The sequence below is a fragment of the Mus pahari genome, chromosome 14, assembly GCF_900095145.1.
Source record: "Mus pahari chromosome 14, PAHARI_EIJ_v1.1, whole genome shotgun sequence".
Taxonomy (NCBI): Eukaryota; Metazoa; Chordata; class Mammalia; order Rodentia; family Muridae; genus Mus; species Mus pahari.
The window spans coordinates 75,376,063-75,395,480 of NC_034603.1; the positions used below are offsets into that span (position 1 = coordinate 75,376,063).

The 19,418-nt window shown below is 45.1% G+C and overlaps 1 protein-coding gene across 1 annotated transcript in view; it reads right to left on the bottom strand.

Annotated features, from left to right (window-relative positions):
* The window catches only part of Prkca (protein kinase C alpha), a 389,175-nt gene that overhangs the window by 104,239 nt on the left and 265,518 nt on the right, over positions 1 to 19,418 (bottom strand). The window contains exons 4-5 of the mRNA XM_021214044.2: positions 13,182 to 13,293; positions 9,084 to 9,212 (exon numbers count right to left, since the gene is read on the bottom strand). Coding sequence (XP_021069703.1) covers positions 9,084 to 9,212; positions 13,182 to 13,293 — 241 coding nt within the window. The remainder of the gene's footprint in view (positions 1 to 9,083; positions 9,213 to 13,181; positions 13,294 to 19,418) is intronic.

Sequence of the window (19,418 nt, forward strand, 5' to 3'; positions counted from 1 at the left end):
TAAAACATGTACTAGAGAGAGTACATTTGGTCAACATGTGTTACCTGTTATAATAAGGACTTTGCTGTAGCAGGTTTTAAGCCCACATTATAGTAGATCCCTCACATAAGCAAGGGTCATAACGCTCCTCAATGCCATTTTTAAAGAGAAAATCCTGGAGAACAAAATATTATACAGATTGGCACTGATCTGGTGTCCTTGATAGAGTCAGAGAACTCCCCAGGGGGTTAAGACTGAAACCCAAGGAGTGGGTAGAACATGACCACCTGATTCACCCACCCTTCATCCTTGATGTTTATTGAGGGATACATCTAGATGCAGTTCTGTGCAGTGTCCCTCACATCACATGCAATACACATGCTCAAATAGGACCCGTTAGCCCATTGGCTAAGCTTGCCCCTCCCCGCTTCATTTTCTAATCAGGGTATTTGGAAAACGGGCATGATGCACACAGCCCCAGGAATACCGGCCACAGTTGGCTTCCAAACCCTGGGTATTTCTGTCCATGGAAGGAGGGAGGATGCTGTAGTCTGGCAGGGCACATAACAAAATGCCTCAGGCATTCAGCCCCAGGTGGCTTTGAGAATCACTCAGTGACTCGCTACATTAACTGAGGAAAAGGGTCACCTAAGAGCCACTTACAAACAGGGCTTGGGGGCCTCTGAGCTCGCTTCCTCACCTTGTCTTCCACGGTAGGGAAGGGCACTGGGGGCCGTGGGCAGTGGCACGTGGCTCGGAGGAGCATGTGGACACAGATGGGGAAGCTGTACTACTTGGGAGATCAGATGCTACTGAACCCCAGAGCTTCCTTCCGGCTGACAATGCTCTCTACAGAGGTTACCTAACACCCAGTTGGCTAGAAAAGGGCTCCAGACATACATAATGCAACCTGGAATTATGGAACTTTGTGCTTGGGTTTGAAAATGTGAACCAATTTCTAACAATGTAGTTTCAAGAACAGCACAATGAATAGTTACCTGCCCTTCATTTACATCCACTGGTTACCATTAATATCATTCTATTCCATGTACTTTGGCTACACAGTGCTCTCTCCTCTCCTTTATTTTTAAATGCAGTGTGAGCTTGTGTACATGTGTGTATGTGCATGTGTGTGTGTGTTTATTGAACCTTTGAGATATTTTGTGTATGTCAGAAAAATGATGCCTAAGCTATCCCACAATTCCCTTTGTAACCATTGTCACTCAGGAACTTTACACTGATACAGAAGCAGGACCTCACATCCCCAGAGGTCCTCAGTGCCCTTTTATTTGGAATTTTGCTTTGCATCCAGGACCCAATCAAGCAGTACAGATTGCATTTGGTGGCCATGTCCCATCAGCCTCTTTTAGTCAAGAACAGTCCCCTTGAGTGTCTTTGATGTTCATGAAATTGTCATTTTTTGAAAGCTCATATCAGCTATCATTTGGGATGTCTCAGTATCTGAATTCATTTATTCCCATTTCCCCCAACTGGAATGATGAGTTCTTAGTCAGAACCTTTATGGGGGAAGCTGTGCATTTCATAGGAAATCCTTGGGGGAAGAACATCTGTTTGATTTGTGGGGAGACTGAGTTTTTTGAGCTGAATGTTTGTCCCCCTCTTCTCTTGCACTCATATATTAAAAACACCAATCCCAATGTGGTGACATTTGAGAGTATGGCTTTTGGAAAGTAATGGGGAGAGGAGGGAAGAGCACTCATGGTAGGACTGGTGACTTTATAAAAGCTGCTTGCTCAAAGATGGCCACCTATAAGCCAGGGCGAGGGACTTGACCAGACACCAGACTCTGCTGCTTTGATCTTGGACTTGCTCCAAAACTATGAGATAGATGTCGACTGTACAGCCATTCAGTTGACAGAGTTCTGTTATGGCATCTCCCACTAAATCCTTAAATTTGCACAGGTGGATAGGGTAACATGTATGTAACTGCTACTAAAACTCCACAGAGAAACATTTACCAAACAACAGTATTCTGACTGTGTCCTGTGCTGGGGCCTCAAAAACACTGTGACCAAATCTTGATCTTCGTTGAGGAGGATTACTCTTCATAAGGCTTTTGGCATAATAGATCTGTAATTCTGCTGTCTGTCTGGAGCATGGGAAAAGGGCGCGGGGAAAGGAACACAAGCTTCGGGAAGGCAGCAGCAGGCTCAGAGTTGGAAGAGGTATCATGGGGTCATTAAAACAGCCTTCACCTTTATTCTGAAAAGAGTATGCCCCAGGAGTACTGAACACCCTCAGCATCTGGATCTTGGGATTCTAGGTACCATTTCTTACTCTAAAACAAGCAGAAAATACAACAATACAGCCATAGCAACAGCAACAACAAAAACACTTCCTTGAAGAAATGACTGAGATACCAGGTGAGCTTTTGTGTTCCAAAAGGAAAGGAAGTACCCAAGAGAAATAATAACATGTAGTGCATATTACATCAACAAGACACTGGAGCCAGTTGAAAGAGGCTCCCACTGCTGAAACTTGGGACAATCAGAACATAAGAAAATTAGATGGTGAAAAATGACTTGTGAGCCCAAGCTTGATGAGAAGTAAATGGAAGCTGTTCATTCTAAAGATCAGCAAGTGATGGAGATGAGGAATAACAGCATTAAAACATGACTGTTTTCCAGCCATCAATGTAACCATGGATTAAGGCTCTTCAGTGGATACCAACTTTAGTTGGTGGAAGACTACTGAACTTCAAGTGTTTAAACAGCTAGTACTTATTACAAACAAGAAAGCTGCTTTTGGAGTGGAGGAGTCTACCAATGATGCCATAACCAGGTGACCAAATGCAGCATCAATATCAATGGCTAGGATAGTCCGGTTGCATCTGAGGATAAGTGGCTCCTAGCTAGCATACCCACTCTATGCTAACCCAAAGGACCCGATTCCTCAGTTGCCACCTTCTGTGTTCCCAGTCTGGCTCCAAACCCCACAGGCAAGACTCTGTTTTATGACCCCCAATTAACAGTTTTGCCCTTAAACAAAGCAGCTTCATTCGATTCCTCCCTGGTGGCCTCCCACTGGTTAGGCTACAGCTACCCATCCTCCATGAAGGAACCTGCACCTGGCATAGCATCTCAGTAAAGTACATGCTATTCCTGTGCTCCATCACCAGCACAGACAGTGAGTCTGTGGTTACTGCGTACCCTAGGTGAGAAGGCAGGTGCTCTGGGTGTTCAAACATAACTGCTCACAACTAAAAGGCTCCCTGTGTAAAGAAGAATAGAACTCAAAGCCTCCACTACATGGCTCCTAAGGACTGTGATGGTCATAGCCCTAAGCTTCTGGAAATGGAAAGAACAAGACCCCTTCCAAGGCTCTATACTTCTCTTTTGAAATCCTCCACAGTACTGTGCTTTTTGGATATGTTCTACATCTCTGCCTAGACAGCCATCCTTCCTGTCCTCATGGCTCTTCTTTTACTCCCTATATGAAGCTACCACCTGTGTTTCAGACTCCTTGGAGATAAAAACCTTCATCTTGGAGAGAAGGCTATTTAGGAGACAGGATGTTCAAAGGGGAAGTGAGCCATTCCTCCCTGCAAGGAAAGCTCATTAGGCTTTGAAAGCAAACAATCCAAAGTCTTCAGGAAGTTCCAGAAACTGACCAGACTCACTAGGCCTGTCCCTCTCCAAGTTCCAGAAACTGAGCAGACTCACAAGGCCTGTCACTCCCCAAGCACAGATAAACATCAAAGACACTCCCAGACTAGCCAAACTGCCTGGTAGAGGCTCAGATCAACCAAACTTCTTCAGAGCTAACCCTAACTCTATCCCCGACCTTAACTGCAGATTGTATTATTCAGCAAGCTCTAGGCTTACAGATTTGATGATCTGTTGGCCCTTGTGGTAGGCCCTGATTAGATAGATGAGTTTGAGTCATTTCTGACCCCATAAGTAACCTCTCACTCATATTTCTCTAAGTATACCCCAATAAAACTCACTGGTTCATCAAGTTTGATTTTGTTGGTGTCAATACTTTGGTCTGTTGTTTGTTCACTATGTGGGTGAATACATGTTTGGTTACATCTTCCAGGAATAGTGCCACACAACACGCCTACAGCTTTCTTGCGCAGTCAAGACATCTTCCTCCAAGTTCCCACTGCACCTCAGGGACCTAATGTACCCTGTCATTCCTTTGCATGTTGAAATCACCCATGCCATGGCATGTTCCCTCTCTTGATCATCTGAGTGCCCCCATTGAGATGCTACTGCAGAATGCTATTCTCTAGGCTTGAAATGGACATTACCGTCTTGTATCAGAGCAGATGTGATTGTCTGCAAGGGAGCCTCATGAGAGCAGACCTTAACATCCCCTTTTAGAAAGAGTAGGGGTGGGGCTGTAAGGCCACAGGGCTCTCATGTGAGATTACAGCCACTCCCCCCTCTCTTGCACTCCCATCTGCAGACTGACTATGTGATCTCATTTGGGACTTCAAAAATTGCAATGGCCAAATGTACCTAATTTATGGAGGTGCTCTGGGAGGGAAGTTAACTGAAGCAGGGCTTTAATCTTTGCAGCTCTTAGAAGGCTTTCGTTTACCCTGGGCTGAGGCATCTCTGTGATGCAGCTGTTTAGGGTTGTCCACACTCCTCTAAGTAAGCCCAATAAACTCAATGATTCTTGAATGGCTCTTTTGGCTTGTCACTGGGTTCTATTTTGGGTGGACAGACATCGTCTACAACTAACTCTCCAGGAAAAGTCACACAATAGATGCTAAGAGAGCTGGAGTGTTACAGGATCCTGTATGAGACACACTCTGAGGAGGTGAGAGAGCGCACAGAGGGAATGCTCTTTTAATCACGCAACATGGCGGCCAGATTCGGTACTGAGGAAGAAGTGTTCCCAGCTCTGAACACCTAGCTTCTTAAAGCCTAAGAGGGAGTTCAGACTATGTGTTGCAAGGAGTCGCAGACCAGGAGAAAGGTTCCCCCCTGTTACCTGCCCCATGAGAACTCAGGTTAGGATTCCAATCTCCATGTTATACTAACAAACCAAAGTATACGAGGAAATTAAATTCTTCTTCAGAATAATCTGTCTGTGGGAGACACGTGTTCCTGAAACAGCCAGGAAGCAGGTGGGTATTTCTCTCCCATTTACTTACAACATTAAACTGAAAATGACTTCTCATGAGGTTTCCTTTTATATCATTTCATACCAAATAAGAAAGTGATACAAGAATATAAGAAACCTTTTAAAGTCTCCTCAGGGTGGGGTGGGGTGGGGAACACAGTTCTGGTTTCCTCTAGCATCATGGCCTGAAGGCAAAACCATAAAAATATACCAAGGAAGAAGAGGCCTTTCCCACAAACTCAGCACCAATCTAGAAAACTGAACTCACTTCTGATTTCACAGGGGGATGTCTTCATCCCAGAGCGGAGCGCTCCCACCGGGAACTCCAAAGTTACTTTGGAAATTATTTTCAACCTGAGCAATTCCACATAGGTGAAATGGGGACTGAGCTAATCTAGCAATTAACACGGCTGCTCAGGGGTTCTCTTTAAATGCATTTCCTAGGAAATCACTTATATTTGGACCCTAAGCTCCACTCACTGTGGTTTATTGCTCATATTTGCGTTCTCATTAAAGCCATGCTAATTCCACATCCTATTTAACCCTCCCTTGAGCAAGCCAAACGTTCTTCCCTCTACCTTTCCAATGTTCCCTCGCAGCAGTCTCCTTCGTGGGGTCTTTTCTTTCCCAGTCCCCCCCCCCCACATCCTGAGTACCTCCCCGTAGTGAGCTATTTTTGAGACCACATAATTTGGCAGTTAATGACACTTGGAATTGGCTTGCTTTTTAATCCCTCCACGTGGTACCCCTTTTCTCCCCAGGCTTTAAGTCCTGTGTTTGGATTTTCAAGAGTGTCCTGGGGTGCTGAATGCAAGTTTAGAAAAATATTTGTGGGTTTATTGTTTGTTCCAAAGGAGACTCTCCTCAATAAGAGAAACTTGGGGAGGCTCAGAGACTAGGTGTTGAAAGGAAGAGCTCTCGGAATCTGGCCAGCTCCATTACCTTCTACTTTGTGGCTTAGTGAATTTCTTCTTTCCTCTCCATCCCCTGTCTCACCTTGAAGAGGAGGATAAGAAAGGTTACCTCCTTGGTAAGACTGCATGTGGAGGCAGCAAGACTATGTCTACACGGTGCACAGTGCAAGGCAAGGCTAGACACACCCTTGGTACTAAAGAAGTGATAGCTGCTATTGTCAACAAGTTTCCTCAGGACAAACTGAACCATCCAGCAAGCAAGGGGGACAAACAGAGCCCCTGTCCCCAGGAGGGCTCCTTTGCTTGGCTTTCCTCTTGATACTTTGGAATGCCAAGAATGTGAGTTGGATGTCTTCTCTTTGACTCTGCCCAATAACTCCTAACTGGATGGGGTGGCCCAATCCTTCATACCTGCACTTAGAAGGCAGAGGCAGGCAGATAGAGAGCTGAAGGCCAGCCCAGGCTAGGATCGTATCTCAAAAACCAAGAACATTTGATGCAGCTTTATGGAAGTATGCTTGTCTAGTATGTATGTACAAGGTCCTAGGTTTGCTTCCTGCTAAGATAATAAGACAAAATTTCAAGATATTTTCTTGAGTTTACTTTCTAAGTCTAGGGTTGGGTTTCCTTTACATAAAGAACTATATCTTATTTTACTTTGTTTTGGCTTTATGGAGGGTTTTCAGCAAGGAATCTCCGACTGAGCTATATCCAATAACTATCTAGAAATAGATTTCCATTCTTATTAGTACTATCAAAGCATTTTCAGTCAAACTTCCAATTTTCAGAAGCTGGCCATTTTGTTTCCCTGTGCCTGGATTTCTTCATCTATAAATCAAGAATCAGAAAGTAATCTTACACACAGGTTTAAATAAGACACAGACAATACTTAGAAAGTAGCTTTTTTGGCCTTTTGAAAGAGTCACATGAAAAACATACTGTAGAAACTTCCTAAAATATGTAAGTATATAAAAGGAATTTTAATGGCGTTTCCTTGTGGTGGGGCATGCAACTTCAACTACAATGATAAGCTACCAAGCCTCTTTTTGAGTTGTTGGTCCCGTAACCCTGCCCAAGTATCACAAGCTGTTTCTTGGTTACACTTCAGGACTTGGTGGTAAGACTCTATTGCTGAAGACAGTACATACTTGAGTTATAGAACATGAAGAAATCTACCTCAACTGGACATGTTGCCCTTGCCGGCTTGTGTGCACAGTGCTGGAAGGTGCTATGTGTGCTACTGGAGGAGAAAAGCGATCACCAGTGCCACCCATCTGTGAACACTGCAAGCTACAACAAGTAGCTATGCCCATAAGTGTAACAGTGGCACAAATGTCACCGGAGCAACCAAGCACTTAATTGATTGATTGATTGATTGATTGATTGATTTAAGGCCCACTATGTGAGATGGAGCCATACCTGACACTATCAATGAGGCCCAGAATCTGAGACCATAGAGATCTGAGGCGATGAAGGAGAAAATGCACTGCAATTATTTTGCTCAACAAACATAGCAATCAATGACTCCTAACGACATAATACCAGATGTATAGATCAATGCATTGGCCAACCCTTATCAGAGAAGAGTTTTCTTGCAGTAGAGTGTGGTTAGCATAGGAACTCAACTCTTGGCACACTTCTCTCCTAGGTAGAATGGTGACATTGGTGACAGTATTGGCCCCATAGAAAGGAAGTCTAGGTGAGAGCTAGTCTCAAAAATACACAGAATAACACCTCAAAATTCTTTGAGTTATTGCATTCTGATTTGAAAGGACAGTTCTGGGAAGAAAATGTGCTTATTTTTCAAAGAAAGAAGGAGAGAAAGAAAGAACAAAAGGAAGGAAGGAAGGAAGGAAGGAAGGAAGGAAGGAAGGAAGGAAGGAAGGAAGGAAGAAAAATCAAACAACAACACTCTCTAAATTTTGAACATGTTTCCCAAAATAAGCTTTCTTTAAACTTGTCCCACTTCCTACTTTTCTTAAATAGAACTTTCTTATCTCTTTTTATTACATATTCTACTGTTTACAATGATATTTATAGGTAAACACTATTAAAGTCAGTCTTTCCAGGACTTAACGATATAACTTAAAAGCTACAAATACACATGGAAATATAAAACCCTTCCCGATAAACTGCAGAAAGACACTGTCAAAGACCAAGCTTACAGGCACTCCACCAGGACCCCCAAGAGTAAACTCTTCCAAGAGTTAAATCATAAACCAACGTGGAGGGTTGGGGTTCAGCCCAATGGTAAATCACTTGACTAGTAAACATAAGGCCCTGGCATGACACAGAGAGGCTGGGACATGTGGAAGACATAGGATAGGTCCCGGGCAATCAAGATATCAGGGTAACTTTGATGAGAGTGTGGATGCACTAGAATTGGACCTGGAAAAACTAGAAGAAAATTCAGGCTGTAGCAGGCAGGGCTCACACAGATACAGAAAGGAGTGCTATAGCCCACGGCTAGGATATCTTCGTCATGGCTGGACCGTTGGTTGAGGATGCACGTGGCATGATACTTAAGAGGATGAGGGTTCGGATACCAATGCTCTCCTCTTGTCTTCCCACTTAATAATTCTGTAGTGCTGTACATTCTCTATTTTCTTGTGCCTTTCCTGAGAAATGAGGCTAATAATCAAGTATAGAGAGGTAAATATCATACATGAAGTTCCTGACATTGTCCTTAACACAGGGGAAGGATATGCAGACATCAGTACCTGCTGCCACTACCTCCAACATGGATTTTCAGATCCTAACAATCCAAGACCACTGAGCATCTAGACCCTCCAGCCATCTGTCTCCCCTGGCCTAGTTTTAGTCTTACCAACAGCATTTTGGCCAGTTGGCCTTCTTGTCCCAGGCATGGGAGAGAGGAAATGTGACCATTGTCGGAGCACACAGGTCTGCATGTTGGTTTAGACTTTGAATGACAATTGAGTATTTGGAAATGCTGTGTACAGAGTATGCTCATAGGATGTATTAATTAGTGGTAAATGCCTTGACAGACACCAAGTCACCCAGCCCAGATTCACCTGCTTTGCCGTCACCTTGACCTTTGCCCAACAATGATTCTCCTGGATGATGCCTTACCCGTGACGTGGAGCTTTTCATCGGTGACCTCGGCCTTCAGATAAATCCGCCCCCTCTTCTCTGTGTGATCCATTCCGCAGAGGCTAGGGACATTGATCACACACTGCTTGTGGACATTCATGTCGCAGGCTGTGAATCAAAAAAGCAAAGGGGTAAGGTTGGCCATATGGGCTAGCATCACTGCCTCCGTGTTTTGGTGTCTGAGAAGTGGGGCTAATTCTATCCTAATGTGATACTTTGCTATAATGTTTCTGGTGACATGAACTGTAAGCAGATGTTCCTTCCAGCACAGGCTTCTTCCTCTGAGTGGTAATACCCTTAAAATATCTATCTCATATTTGTTCAGTCTTTCCCACAGCAAAAGAACCCAGGTTATTCTTCTGTGACTGTTTCAAATATTTAACAAAATCTACAGGAGTGAATGTATACAGAGTTCAGACTAAATACTTAATAGTTTAAGTGCACACAGGTATGCAACATGCAAAGTTTTAATGGAGAATTCAATTTTCTGATGAGAATTCTTTCTGCCTTTCTGAGCTGGCCACCAAGAACGTGATAATTGATGGGCTTAGTATAGGAAATTCATAAAAATTTCTTTCCCTCAAGTAACTCAGTATTTTTGAGAAGGTGTAAGTATGTTGCCTTATTTTTTTTAAAGGAATTTGTGTTTGATATTTTAAACCTGTCTTTAAATATTTAAATATTAATCCAAGTAAAACAAATACGTGCCTGGCATAAGCCATTCCTTACACTGACATTATGTAGGCGAGACAGGGGGAGGATAAAAAAAGATCAGTCTTATTTCCATAAACCAAAGCAACCCTGAGAAGAATCCCCAGGGATGACTACAAACATGAGGCTGTGTAGGTGTGCTGGTTCCGCCCTCCTGGTACCTTGAGCTTTCTGGAATCCTCACCCACTCTCCCTGGGATGTTAACAAGATTAATCTGCAATATTCAAGGCAGAACCCGGCTATTCCTTTCACTCTCAATTTTTAATCTGAACATAGCAGCACACCTTTTTTGAAAAAGTCATAAGACCTATTTGCTGCAACTAAATACTGAAAACTGCTTCTCACATGTGGATCCCCTCAGGTTTCTGTTCACAAAGCTCCCTGTTCAAGACACTGTATTGTCTGGGGCTTAGCAACGAAGATTCTTGTGAGGTTGTGTTATTCACCTCCCTAGGGTTGCCCAAGCCCTATCTACCTTTGGGTACCTGGGCATGATCTGGTAAGTTTGAGGATGATAATTACAGGGCCTTGGAAAGAATGTGGGTACCAAGGATGCTGTGGAGGCGTCAACACACACTGGGGATGCACTTGGGAGTTAACACACACTGGGGTTGGACTTGGGAGTGAGTACACACTGGGACTGCAGTTGGGAGTGAACACACACTGGGGCTTCAGTTGGGAGTGAATGCATACTCGGGTCACACTCGGAAGTGGACACACACTGGGGCTGCACTTGGGAATTAACACACACTGGGGTTGCACTTGGGAATTAACACACACTGGGGTTGCACTTGGGAGTGAGTACACACTGGGGCTGCACTTGGGAGTGAACACACACTGGGGTTGCACTTGGGAGTGAATGCATACTCGGGTCACACTTGGAAGTGGACACACACTGGGGTCACACTTGGGAGTGAACACACACTGGTGTCACACTTGGGAGTGAACACACACTGGTTGTACTCTGGTTTTGGCTCTACTTGAAATAGCATTTGTATCTTGGGAAGTTCCTTTGCACACTCTGATCCCACTTCTTACCCTACAAACTAAAAGGGTGGCTGACATAAGTGGTGGTTAGCATTTTCCCCACCAAGAGGAACAGAGTACAAGGAGACAGCAGACAAGGGTGTGTATAGTGACTTCTGCATCTCTGCTGAGGTAGGGTTGAGATCCTGATGCCTTCTGCCCATTCTCCTCCTTCCAGGAAGGAGCCCCAGATACCAAGTCTACAGAAAAAAAGAATTAAAAAAAAAACCCACAAAAAATTGTATTTCAAAATAGTTTAGAAATGGAGTTCTTTTTTTCCAAATGGAATCTAAAGCAGAACCCTAGTATGTAAAACCAGATGGATGTTATTGTCAAAAATCTAGCTAATAAATTCAGATTTATACAGTTTATTTATTTATTACAAAGACGCTCAAGGCTAGCCAGGGAACAAAGCCCTAAAATGGATGGTTTGCGAGTCTAGTTAATGTCTGTCATGGAGGAATGATCTCCCCAGAGTTTGTGTGCTGGAAGTTTCACCCAGTATAGGAGAGGCCTTTGGGGGATAGATAGTAGTACATGAGGGTGTGAGTGTGACTTTGGGGGATTCGCACGGTGGCGCTGTGGCTGTATAAACAGAAGAGCTCTCAGCTAGTCTCCCCGGCTACCTTTCCAGAGGAGGCCCTCCCTCTACCGCGTACTCATGTTGTAACAAGGCTACACTGCAGGCTGGTGCTTTATCCGTGGACATCTCAGCCTTGAGAGCTCTGAGATTAAATAAATCTTGATCCTTCGTAAAGTACCCCCGTTTCAGGTACTTTGCTACAGCAGCAGCAAATGACTAGAAACCGTATCTGGCAGTTCCTCTGTTTCTGCATGGTAATTAAAATTACTCGGCGCATAAAATCCTTGCTTCATCCTGAAGAGAATATACACGTGGGGATTGGGTGGAAGGACACACCTGTCCCCTCTTCCCCAGCAAACTTCTCAGGGGGAGTGTGTCAATTGGGGGAACTCGATGACAAGCTCTACCACTTGAGTGGGGGTGAGATATTAACATCTCATTGTCTTGCTAACTGTGTCAAGGTTGACATGTATGCAACACATATGAGTGTTCATTTTTGCTCCATGTTTAAAAATGATGCTAACAATTACTTATTGTGCTGTCCTGGCCACAGCACACAGGTGGAGGTCAGAGACCAATCTGTATGAATCTGTTCTTTTCTTCCATCCATCAAGTGGCTTCCAGAGAATGATGCCAGGTTGTCAATCTTGGTAGTAGGCGTCATCACCCCTTGGACCATTTCTCCAGCCCTGCTCCAAGTTTTAAAATACATTTACAAAAAAGTACTTAGGATCACCATTTTTAGAAACACTGAAAATGACTAAAATGGTGTGTTTGGAATCTGAGGGTTTCTTGCAGCGCAGAGGCGCTGGCGTGGATGATAAGGCCATTAACCTGCACGGCTAGGTAAGCTGAACGAACCCTGGGCTCTGAGGGACTCACACATACCCAACACCTCAGATACAAAGCTCTGAGGTCGATGTAGTCTTTAGGAACAAGAACATGCTGGTGCCTTCCTAACATGTATTAAGGACACAGGCTTAGTAGCTGCCTTTTCATGCCCTAAACATTCACATTTTTATTTAAGCATCAAGCTAGGTAAATTTGTCACTAGAGAACTAGCAAACCAGAAACTTTCCGAGGCTATGTTTTTCTCTCTTTGGTATTGGATAAGGATGCAAACATGGCTGGGAGGAGGATGGAAATGGCCTCCTGTCCCCTGGGTCACTGACCTCTGTGATGTCACACATAACTCGGCTGCTATAGATCCATCCGTTCATCAACAGGCAGGGTGAGGGAGCTCAAGATGCCACCCTGGTTTTCATGCTTGCTTTAGCTTCGGTTTTATGGAGAAGCCTGCTGGATTTTTCCACAGTCCACCCACTAATTAGAGGCATAGGAAGATAATGACTGGTTTCTTAGCTTATTTTGAAGCTAACCAAATGTAGAATCTGGAGGTGGGGAATCTTCTGTGGGGTTTGACTAGCCTGCATTTTACAGGGATTGAAGATTTCTAACACACACACACACACACACACACACACACACACACACACACACACACACGGTGTGACAGTACTGACTAACTTACCCAATTACCTTTAGGGGGTTCATAGTTAGACAAGTAAGTAGCTATAACAAACCAGAACCCAGAAGCTGGAGAAGAGAGCAATTCCTCAGTTTTTGAGCCTTGTCTTTATCTGAACCAATTCTCTTTGGTGGTGAGCTGTTGCTGAGAAGTTTCTGAGACTTTGACACTGAGCAAACCCAGCCATGAGTTGCAGATCTTGGCCAACTACTGGAAAAGAAAACTTACTGTCACATTTCATCCCTTGGTGGATAAGTCCGTAGAGCAGGGACCCACAGTGATCGCAGAAGGTAGGGCTTCCGTACGTGTGGATTTTGAACTTGTGCTTGCTCCTGGGGTCCTAGAAGGAGAAGAAAGGCATTCATTTTAGGTGTGGAAGGGCTATAGTTTTGATTAAGGCAAGCTCACAATCTTTTCATTGCACAGTTTGGCTGGTATTAGACTGTATTGCTCCCTGGAGTCAGAGAAGTGTGTGCACTATGTGTGTGAGTGTGTGTCTTTTGACTATACCACATTTTTATGTAGCAAACACTCACATTTCCCTACCCCCTCTTAAGGTATAATTTGTACATAGTCAATGACAAAGTTCCCGTGAATGCTGTCACTTGAAGCCCACCATCATCACAGTCCGGGAGGAAGCATGTTCAGTGTTTCAAAGTATTCCTGTCCCTGTACCCAGAGACACCCCAACACCTAGCAAGGCAGTGGCCCAGAAGAGAGATGTATGAAGCTGATATGAATGAGCTGAGGTCTGGATCCTTTTTGAAGTCTCTTGATTTCCAGAATCCTGGTAGGCTGTGGATACAGTAGATCAACCCTGAGATTGGCAGGACCTTGTGATCAGACCCTATCCCCGAAGAGTCTGTGTATTTGTGTGCGAGAGGTTTCAGTAGTCAGAGGAAAACATGAAACCCAGTGGGGTAGCCCTTCCCCAAGTATAGATGCAGGCTGAGTGCTTTCTCTAGCAGACCATACAGAGCGCGAGCGTGCTACCAGAAGTCATCTGTTCTAGGTTCCTGCTCTTCAGGGCACAGGTAGAGAAACAGAAACTATATATCGCATGTCATAGTGAGTCTGGATTCTGGAGTCTCTGGCTGGATTTTGGTACCTTTCAGAGGCATGGATTTGGACAAATGGCTTGTTCTTCCTGTCTTATCTACAAATAGGGAAGGCAGCACCACCTAAGTTACATGATTATAACAAGGACAAAACAAGCCGACCTTTGTAAACTGGTTAGAATGCCCTAGTAGGAGACTGGCAGACTGTCCAGTGCAGGGTGACTTTGCAGGGGACAGAGAAGAAAAGTGCTAGCTGCTAGTTCTAGTGCTAGCTGTTGTTGCCTCCTCCTCCTCCTCTTCCTCTTCCTCCTCCTCCTCCTCATCTTCCTCCTCTTCCTCCTCCTCCTCCTCCTCCTCCTCCTCCTCTTCCTCCTCCTCTTCCTCCTTCCTTCTTCCTCTTTCTTTTCATCTTCATTTTCCTCATGGTACCTTTCCTCTTCTTATTCTCCCTCCACCATGTAACCTAGGCTGGTCTTGAACTTTCAACCCTCCTGTCTCAGTACTTCTCAGCTCTGCAATTTTGGGATTAAAGACGCTTACCACCACACACAACCCCCGGCTCCTTCAAGGAGAGGACTGAGCAAAAAGACCTTTGTATGCTAATTTGAACAACAAGCTAATGTCATAGTCACTATGCACATACAAGGTCCTTTCCCCATGAACCGCTTCTTCCTGAAGGGTGGCCTGAGCTTCTGCTAGAGCACAGAGGAGAAAGCCAGGGAAGAACAGAAGACAGGAGACCCATGAAGATACACTAGGCAGTGGGGTGAGGGTTGAGGGTTGGTCCATGAAGATACATTAAGCACGGGCTCTCCTGGAGGCAGGTGTTGCTCACATATAAAGACACGCTAGGCTTCAGACTTTCCAAGGCACCTGGGCACCAGAGGCCTAACAGGATTCCAAAGGCAAGTGTGGCTTTTGGTTGACTTTGAAACCCACGGCCCAAGCTAAAGGTGTCCCAAATGAATGATTATGACCACTTTTTAAAGGCATAGGTTGGAAAATTCCGGAATGTCTTAATCATGCAGAAAAGTTTAAAGAAGAGCAAGCCTAACACTCACAGATGCATCCATTAGCTGTGGTAAAGGTGAACATGTCTCCTTGTCCTTCATTATAATATCCTCACCCTCATTTTACAGAGAAGGTGATGACCACTTCCCCCACCCCCCACTCCCTCCCACCCTACAGATCTCTGTGACTCATACACGTTGGAAACTGGGATCTGGCCACCCAATTCTTACTGTGCGAGCTTTCAGATGTCTGCCCAGCATGAAGAGCTGGTTCTTGCCATCTCTTAAACGTCTAGAGCCGTACCTCAGATTTTTGAAGGAGGGATACAGATATATTAGCTCTTTCATAAATCAAATCTTCCCAGAATGCAACCACGTTCACTTAGTGACACGGTTTCTGCGGCTACAGTGGCAGCGTTGAACATTGGTGGCAGAGACAGAATGGGCCACAAAGCCGAAAATATTTACTACCTAACCTTGTAAGAAATATTTGCCCAGCCCAGCTTTAGGGCAACAGGCTTCAGCTAACAGGGAGGGTATCAGTCAGAGTGATTGTAAATATTGTACTTAGATGCTCCCACTATTAAAGGCTTTGGGAAAGGGCCTCCTCTTGCTGTCCCACCTTCCCCACCCCTTCCCTCTTCTTTCCTGCCCTTCCTCCGTCCCTCCCATTCTTTTTGGATACAGAATATCACTATGCAACCTAGACTGACCTCAAACCCTTTTGTTAGCCTTGCTGAAAAGCATATGCTGCCTTGCTCTGTTCCAGTCTGTGCTTTAATAGCAGTCTAGGAAAGATTATCTCAAGGTTAGAGGACTGGGAATCACTGCTGCAGGAGGTCTCACAGACAACGGGGCCTCACAGTAGTAGCTGAATACATGTGTTGATGACCAGCAATACTGTTTTATTTTTAAACCTATTTATTTATTTGTTTGTTTGTTTGTCTGTCTGTTTGTTTGTTTAGTGTATATTGTGCTTGTGCGTGCACTTGAGCGTCTGTGTGTGCCACCTTGCACATGTGAAGGTCTGTGGATGACTTCTGAGAGTTGGTCCTCCCTTCCACCATGTGATTTCCAGGGATCAGATTTTGGTCCTCAGGTGTAGAAGCAAACACCTTACCCTTGAAGCCATCTCACTGGCTCATGATTAGCAATACCCACGAAGCAACCCACTGTCTGCCCCTCTAAAGGCCCCCTCTTTGGGTTATAAAATATCTCGTGTCCTTGTGGGAGTATTTTCCCTAGATAGAAATGGCTATGAAGATGGAGTGAAGAGCAGCTGATCAGTTACTCCGATGTCTGCGACATGGGCCAGAATGCCGAAAGATCAGGCTAGCATCAGCATCAATTATCTAGACGCATGCTGACAGGGAAGGTTGTTCCCTTCAATGTGGAGGGCAAAGAAGATGCTGGGGGGAAAGGAGGCAGCCAGGTTGCCTGCAGAGATACGGCATCAACAACTAGCAGCCAATGAAGAGTGGCAGCTCACTGCAAACCCTTCGGAGGATGCACAGGGTAGTCAGCCCTGGGGTGGCTCTCTTGCCAGATGACTCTCAAACACATCTCTATTGATGTGGCACGTGGGCAATGGGCCTCCCCTTCAGGAAAACTTAATTCTTACTCCTCTGACACCCATATGGCATCTCCAGGCTCTAACTGCCAGGAGACGTAGAAAGAGAGGAAGCCATGACTTCTACTTAGTGTGTGTGTGTGTGTGTGTGTGTGTGTGTGTGTGTCTGGAGAACCACCGGGTCCCAGAGTCCTTCACTACCAAAAGTGTGTGTGTGTGTGTGGGGGGAATCAATTTTATTTATAAGTTATGATATGTGCTCATGAGAACTCCAGCAGCATATGAGCACATACAAAGGGTTTACAACCTGAGAAGAGCTGGAACAATATAAGAGGCTGTTATCGTGTTAGCCATAGAAATAAACTTCAGGAAGCCCAAGGTTTCTCTAAAATACTTCAGTGGCATGAACTGTTATGGAAACATCCAGTGATCTGGGTGATTCCAGCCTTGACTGGGGGGTCAGAATGGAGGCTGGACAGGGAATATCTCTCCAGTCTGGTTTCTAGCACGCTGTCTCTAGCCCTCCAGGAAGTTCCTTGGCAATCACCCCTATGTGGTAAATTTGAAACTGCTCGGTGGCCCAGATTAGCTCATGCATGGTCCCAGCTTAAAGGTCACGGTGATGCTATTGCCTGTGGCAGAGGATGAAGGAGAAACGTGGAAATGCATCCAGTGTAAGGCATGGCTCTAGGCCTGACAGGAGAAACAACCTTGTTACCTAAACAGGACTCACCATGCTTCACAGAAAGCCACTGGAGCAGAAACTTGCCCAGGCCATCTGTATTATACCAGAGCCGCTGAGGAGCAGAGTGTTGGCCTTCTCTGAACCTCAGATTTCTATATCTGAATCCTGGACCAGGAGGTGGGAATAGGGTTTCACATGAGATCTCACAGGGCCCCGAGCTTGTCAGGAGGTGCCCGGTGCCGCTGAGGGTGGGGAAGGAAGAGAGCAAAGCGGGGAGGTGAGGCTGCTGCTAAGATTAAAGTTGGGAACAACTGTACTAAATGGTCCCCTCAATTCCGTCTTGATATTTAGAGAAAGAAAACAGCAACAAAACCCTTTTTTATTTTGAAATCACTTAAGACTCACAAGAATTTGCAAACCGAGTACAGCCTGTTCCTCTTTGCTCTTCATCCGGCTTTCCCAGTGAGAGCATCTTACATAACCACAGCACGCTAGAGGAGGGAGATGCTGCCGCCGCCCTGCTGCCAGCTGACTTGCAGCATCCTAGGGTCTCTAGATTGTCTATGTAGAGTTACAACAAAGGGCTTTCACTGTACAACATATGAATTGACTAGACCGTGTGCTGGGGAGGGAATCCAGTCTTGTTTGCTGAGCACATAGCATGGACTGGAGAGAAACAGCAACAGAGGAACCTGTCCGTGAGATCCATAACCGACGGATCTCACATGAAGGGGTTGAGGAGGGTGGCTCCAAAGATCTAACCAAAAGTAGAAGTGGAAAGTTCCTCTCTAAGTAAGCACACATGTCGTGACCTCTGTGGCCAGTTCTTAACAGAGTCATTTCAAATAGCTGGCTGACTGAGGGCTCAGCCAGGTGTGTGACCAGCCTGGGTCATGGGGAGATTGCAAGGCCGTGGGCCTTCCAGGTGGAGAGTCACCAGCTACAGTGGGAACTGAAGCCCGAGTGTGTTTATGTGTAAGTGTTGCAGGTCCTTGGGTCCTAAACAGCATTGGAGCTCCCTCTCTGTAACACCCATAATCCCTGGCACCTTTACCTGGTGGCAGTACCCAGTGTGTTTCACCTACATCTTTGCCCGTGATGGCTTCTACCTGCCACAGCCACAAGAATTCTGTCTGTTGCCGCTGATTCAGGGGTAGTAAGAAAGAACACTGTTTTCTTTCAGAGGACACACACACACACACACACACACACACACACACACACTGCAGACAGTCTGAAGCAAAGGAAAGAGGTCTGAACCAACATCACTAAATCAGCAACTGTGATAGATCCAAGACAGGCTATTAAGGTTTAAGTATAAACGTTATCCCTGAGCTCCCCAGGGAGCAGGGTGAGAAGGCAAAAGAATCAGAGGAGGATTCTCTGGGATTGCAAAACTGAGTCCAAAAATCTCCTAGCACATCTCTAGCATTAGTTGTCTCTGCCACAGTACACCCACGCTCCACACGGCAACTACGTCTTCACAGAACTGAGCTTGTATCATGCTCTGCTTGAAGGTTCTAGAGAAAACTACCCCATGGGCCATGTGTGGTAAGCTTGGTCCTAGCATGCAAAGAAGGGTCTGTCTTAGAGTAATCCCCTCTAACCAGGCTAGTGGTCTTTCCCTCTAGTGAAGCATATGTAAATGCTCCTTTAACTTTTGGAGACTCCCTCTGTTTGAAGGGAGTATAAAACCCTATCCTATAGATGCTGTCCTGGCCTGTTACATTCTAACTCAAAGGCTCCACTCAGAAGCTCCTGCTGAACCTGTGGCTTTGGTGAAAACAGGGTCTTTCATAGGCACAAATGAAATCTCACTCGTGAACCTAAATCTGGATTTATTTCCAAAAATCAACCAATGGGGAGGGGAGGATGCAAATTCTATCACAGTGTCTGCTAGCCTGCATCTTATCTCTTAGTTTTAAATACTGTAACTTGACCAGCTTTCCCTGGGAAACTGTGTCAACATTCCTATCAAGATGTTTCCAAGACCTCTTCCTCCTCCTTCTCCTCTTCCTCCTCTTCCTCTGCTTCTGCTTCTGCTTCTGTTTCTGTTTCTTCTTCTTCTTCTTCTTCTTCTTCTTCTTCTTCTTCTTCTTCTTCTTCTTCTTCTTCTTCTTCTTCTTCTTCTTCTTCTTCTTC